A 5,613-nucleotide genomic window follows, 5' to 3' on the forward strand; every position below is an offset into this window, starting at 1 on the left:
GGGGAGGGAGGGAGGGAGGATGGAGGGACGGAGAGAGAGAGTGAGGCTGGAGTGATGAGGAGGAGGGAGAAAGGATGGAGTGATGAGGAGGAGGGAGGGGTGGAAGGCGGAGGGATGGGGAGGGAGGGAGGAAGGCTGGAGAGTGAGGAGGAGGAGGGAGGGAGGTTGGAGTGATGGGGGAAAGGGAGAGACGAAGGACGGAGGGACCAGGAGGAGGGAGGGAGGAAGTCTGAGGGCATGAGGAGGAGGGAGCGGTGGAGGGCAGAGGGATGGGGGAGTGAGGAAGGCTTGAGAGTGAGGAGGAGGAAGGGAGGAAGGCCTGGAGGGAGGGATGGAGAGTGGAGGGATGAAGAGGAAGATAGGAAAGGTGGAGAGGCGAGGAGAAGCAATGGTGACTGAAGTGAGGAGGAGGAGAAGGAGGGAGCGCGGAAGGCTGGACGGGTGAAGGGCAGGATGGAAGAAGCTGAAGGGATGAGGAGGAGGAAGACTGGAGACACCGGGAGAAGGAAGGAGTCTGGAGTGCCCAGGAGAAGGGAGGGAGGGAGGGAAGGAGGGAGGGAGGGAAGGGGCAGGTGAGCCATGACCGCGCTGCTGTCCCGGCTCCGGGGCTGCTCTGCTCGATCCGGGCGGGGGCTGGGCCGAGGGGCCGGGGCTGCCGCTCACGGGGGTCCCTGCGCTCCTGCCCTGTGGGGATGGGGGGGATTGTGGGGCTCAGGCTGCTGCCCAGTGCCCCCAGTGCCCCCAGTGCCCCCAGCCAAGCCACGGCCCAGCACTTTCCCCACTGCCACCCTTCCCGGTGACGCTCTGGAGGTGGTGGCACCAGGCTGGCACGGGCTGGGTGCCACCGTGTCCCCTCAGCACCGTTCCTGGGACACGGCCCGGCTTTGGGGGTGCGGGGGGTGCGGGGGGACCCCTCCGGTGCGGGGTGGGTGCTGAGGGCCCCGAGGGTGCCGCGGCTCTGGAGGGTTCCCGGGGGGGCMGCGCCGGCCCCGGCTCAATAAACTTCTTGTTTGCGGCGGCTGCAGCTTTTCAGGGGGCACAAAGAAATTGTTTCCTGGGCAACTGGCGGCTCTTGGCAGCGGCACCTGCTCATCCCTCGCTCCGTCCGTCCGTCCGTCCGTCTGTCCGGGGGGCGGGGAGGGGGGACTGGCGGGGGTGACAGCTCTGTCCCCACGCAGGTGAACGCGTGGAGGGGGTGACAGCCCAGGACGTGCTGTTGGTCCACTCGTGTCGCCAGTGGACCACGGTGACAGCCCACAGCCTGGAGGAGGGACACTACGTGATCGGGCCCAAAATCGACATCCCGCTCCAGTACCCAGGTGGGGCTGGGGACAGCGGGGACACGGCGGGGACAGAGGGGGCTCATGGTGTCCCTGGGCCAGCAGGGCCGGGATCTGTCCCTGATGGGATGGGATGGGATGGGATGGGATGGGATGGGATGGGATGGGATGGGATGGGATGGGATGGGATGGGATGGGATGGGATGAGGATGGGCTGGGGCCGGCAGTGCAGACGAAGGTGCTGAGCTGCCTCTGCCGGCAGCCGCCAGAGCCTTAATGACCCCTCTAAGTGCTCCATGGCGGTAATGAGTCCTGCTAATAAATAAATAATGGGAAATGGAGCGGGGGAGGGGTTAATCACCCGTCCCGCTGGGGATGGAGGGGGGCTGGGCACTGTGTTAACAGCCTTGGGGGGCTCGGCCGTGCCCAGCCGGTGCCCCCAGAACCAGGCGGGCAGCTCTGCTCTCTGTCCCAGCTGCGCCGGGGGATTAATATTCCCCTCAGGTCCGGCCCCGGCTCCCGCTGCTGCCTTTCCCCGCTGCTGCCGAGCCCCCGCTCCCTCCCAGCCGCCCTTCCCGGTGTCTCTCCCATGCGGAGTCACTGCGCCCCGGCGGTTTGGGACCGGGTTTGGGGGGGAAACGAGCACCCCGACAATTTGAGCTGCTCTGGGTGTGTTCTTCCATTCCCGGGGACGCTTTTGGGGGGTCCCTGCAGCTCTGGGGGTGCTGAGTGGCGTTGTTGGGACATCGCCTGTACCCTGTGACTTCTCCAACACTAAACCCCCCCAGATGCTGCTGCGGGGGGGGTTCATGGCTGGGGGATGTTTGGGGTCCCTTTGCAGCACCGGGACATTGGCAAAGCCCAAAGAGTGTCCCCAGAGGTGTGGGGCCTCAGGGTGAAGGCCCCAGGGTGACAGGGGGTCCCTGGGGCTCCTCTCACTCGGTGGGCTCGGGGTCTCCACAGGGAAGTTCAAGCTGCTGGACCAGGACCGGGACCTCCGCGAGCCCGTGCAGTATTTCAACAGCGTGGAGGAGGTGGCCAGCATCTTCCCTGACCGCATCTTTGTCATGGAGGCCATCACCTTCAGCGTCAAGGTCTGGGGGATGGCAGGGGACCGGGCTGGGACAGTGGTGGGATGGCAGGGGACAGCGGGGACAGCGGGGGGACAGGAGGGGAGTGTTGGGGAGTAAAGGGCAGACAACGGGGATTTCAGGGTTGGTGGGACACCAGGAGGGGACAATGGGACAGCAAAGGGTGGTGGAGGGACACCAGGGATATTGGGGGTATGGGGGGGACACCACTGCAGGGGGGTGGGAATAAAAGGGGTCAGTGCAGGGACATCAGGAGAGGACAGGGGGACAGCAGAGAGTGCTGGTGGAGCATCAGGGATGGTGATGGGACATTGGGGGTCAGCAGTGGGATGTCAGGAGAGGACAGTAGGAAATGGTGGTGGAGAATCATGGATGGTGGTGGAGCATCAGGAATGGTGGTGGAATGCCAGGGATGGGGGTGGGACATTGGGATGAGGGTGGGACAGTGGGATGGTGGGTTGGAAGAGATGGTGGTGGGACATTGGGATCCTGGTGGGATATTGGGATGGGAATGGGACACTGGGATGGCGGTGGGATGGCAGGGATGGAGATGGGACATTGGGATGGAGATAGGATGCCAGGGATGGTAATGGGATGCCAGAGATGAGGGTGGGACGTTGGGATGGGGGTGGGTTGGAAGGGATGGTGGTGGGACATTGGCATGGGGATGGGACATTGGGATCCTGGTGGGACATTGGGATCCTGGTGGGACATTGGGATCCTGGTGGGACACTGGGATGGGAGTGGGACATTGGGATCCTGGTGGGACATTGGGATGGGAGTGGGACATTGGGATCCTGGTGGGACATTGGGATGGGAGTGGGACATTGCGATCCTGGTGGGACATTGGGATGGGAGTGGGACATTGGGATCCTGGTGGGACACTGGGATGGGAGTGGGACATTGGGATGGCGGTGCAATGCCAAGGCCCCGGGTGCCATGTCGGGGCTGTCACCGGCAGGTGGTGTCGGGGGAGTTCAGCGAGGACAGCGAGGTTTACAACTTCACGCTGAACGCCGGGGACGAGCTGACGCTGATGGGCCAAGCGGAGATCCTGTGCGCCAAAACGGTGAAAGAAAAGTCGCGCTTCAACACCCTCCTGCGCAAGCTGGGCAAGGCGGCGCCGGCGGCGGCGGCGCGGCAGGTGAAGGGCAAGATGCCGTGCCTGATCTGCATGAACCACCGCACCAACGAGAGCCTGAGCCTGCCCTTCCAGTGCAAGGGCCGCTTCAGCACACGCAGCCCGCTGGAGCTGCGGCTGCAGGAGGGCGAGCACACCATCCGCAGCATCATCGAGAAGGTGCGGCTGCCCGTCAATGTGGCCGTGCCCAGCCGGCCCGCCCGCAACCCCTACGACCTGCACGCCATCCGAGAGGGTCATTGCTACAAGCTGGTCAGCATCATCTCCAAAACCGTGGTGCTGTGCTGCATCCTGCGGCGGGACGAGCTGGTGCCTTTCCATTTCCTGCTGCTCACCGACATGCCCCGCTTCCAACTGCCCGAGGGGCTGCTGGCCGGGGACCCGCAGCTGGATAAACTGCTCCGGGACAGCGCCGCRTATTGCCACGACCGCTTCAACCCCGACGAGTACTCTCGGGCCGTGCGGGAAGCCAAGCCGGACTTTCTGGAGGAATGYGCCAGCCCGCGGCGCCTGCGGCTCTGCCTGCCCGCCTGCGCCCGTGAGGAGCTCAGCCAGCCCCTGCAGCGCCTCTCCCTCTGTGCCTGCGGTTCCGGGGGTCCCCGGGAGCCCCCCGCCCGCTGCCAGGGACCGCGGGGCCTCGGTGGTGCCGCCCCGCGCCCTCCGCTGCCCGATTTCCCCGACCCCGAGCGGGAGTACATGACGCCCGACTGGGCCGAGCCCGAGTTCAGGACTCAGGAGGCGCTGGAGATTCCCTACGAGGAGCTCTGGAGCAATCCCAGCCCGGAGGGCTGCTGCGAGCTGGGCRGCAGCGGCGGCCGGCCGGACCTCGTCTCCTTCGGGGCTGCCACCCCGCGGGGCTCCCCGCAGCGCCCCGGGGACGAGCCCCGCGGGGACACTCCGCCCCCGGTGCCACCCAAGTCGGAGGCGGTAAGAGCCCGGTGCTGTCCGCAGGGATGGGGAGTGACACCGCTGGGAATGACGCTCCGTGGCAAGGCCAGTCCCTGGCAGGGCCAGCCCGATCCCCTCCCCAGGCTCCCTGTCCCCTGGCCTCGGGGTCYCCCCTCCCCAACTCTCCATAGTCACCCAAATCTTCAGACCTCAGTTCCCCAGGGCTGCCCATCACCAAATCCTCAGGGACACCCTCGTCCCGTGGTGTCCCCGGTTCCCCAGGGCCACTCGAATCCTCAGGGACACCCTCGTCCCGTGGTGTCCCCGGTTCCCCAGGGCTGCCCATCACCAAATCCTCAGGGACACCCTCGTCCCGTGGCCCCCTCGGTTCCCCAGGACTCTCCATCACCCCGGGCCACTCGAATCCTCAGGGACACCCTTGTCCCGTGGTGTCTCCGGTTCCCCAGGGCCACTCGAATCCTCAGGGACACCCTCGTTCTGTGGCACCCCCCGTTCCCCGGGACTCTCTGCACCGTGGAGTAACTGAAGCTTTCGGGCTGCCCAAAACCGTGGTGTACCCAAATCCTCTGGGCTTCCCTGCACAATGGGGTACCAAAATTTCAGGCTCCCAACATTTTGGTCTCCTCGCACCATGGGGTAGGGAGGTCCCAAGTCCCCGCACTGGTATCCAGAGTTTGCTGGGTCGGTAGAACCGGCTGCCCCCGAGCACCCATCGCCCCCTCCAGCCGCGGGGACCCCCCCAGCTCTCCCTGGGACCCTGAAAGCTGCGCCCCCGTTCCAGGTGAAGGAGGAGTGCCGGCTGCTGAACGCGCCCCCGGTGCCGCCCCGGGGCAGCCGCCCCCCGGTTCCCTGCAGCCCCCCGGCCCCGCTGCGCTGCCCGAAGCTGGCACCCGCGCCCTCGCCCAGCCCCAGCCTCTCCTACTACTCCTCGGGGCTCCACGACGGGTGAGTGGCTCCGGGGACAACGGGCGGGGTGAGGGAGCCCGGGGATGGGGACACAGCCGGGGGTGATGGGGACACAGCCGGGGTGATGATGGTGACACAGCCGGGGTGGTGATGGTGACACAGCCGGGGTGATGATGGTGACACAGCCGGGGTGATGGGGACACAGCCGGGATGATGGTGACACAGCCGGGGTGATGATGGGGACACAGCCGGGGGTATGATGGGGACACAGCCGGGGTGATGATGG

General features: G+C 66.1%; 1 protein-coding gene across 1 annotated transcript in view; it reads left to right on the plus strand.

The window, feature by feature from the left end:
- Positions 1-331: 331 nt before the first annotated feature.
- The window catches only part of GAREM2 (GRB2 associated regulator of MAPK1 subtype 2), an 8,869-nt gene continuing 3,587 nt past the window's right edge, over positions 332-5,613 (plus strand). Inside the window, exons 1-5 of the mRNA XM_057386914.1 lie at positions 332-400; positions 1,163-1,319; positions 2,244-2,374; positions 3,333-4,439; positions 5,203-5,366. Of these exons, the coding sequence (XP_057242897.1) occupies positions 332-400; positions 1,163-1,319; positions 2,244-2,374; positions 3,333-4,439; positions 5,203-5,366 (1,628 nt within the window). The remainder of the gene's footprint in view (positions 401-1,162; positions 1,320-2,243; positions 2,375-3,332; positions 4,440-5,202; positions 5,367-5,613) is intronic.

The sequence above is a fragment of the Malurus melanocephalus genome, unplaced genomic scaffold, assembly GCF_030028575.1.
Source record: "Malurus melanocephalus ecotype Western Australia unplaced genomic scaffold, MMel_1.1 scaffold_1097, whole genome shotgun sequence".
NCBI lineage: Eukaryota > Metazoa > Chordata > Aves > Passeriformes > Maluridae > Malurus > Malurus melanocephalus.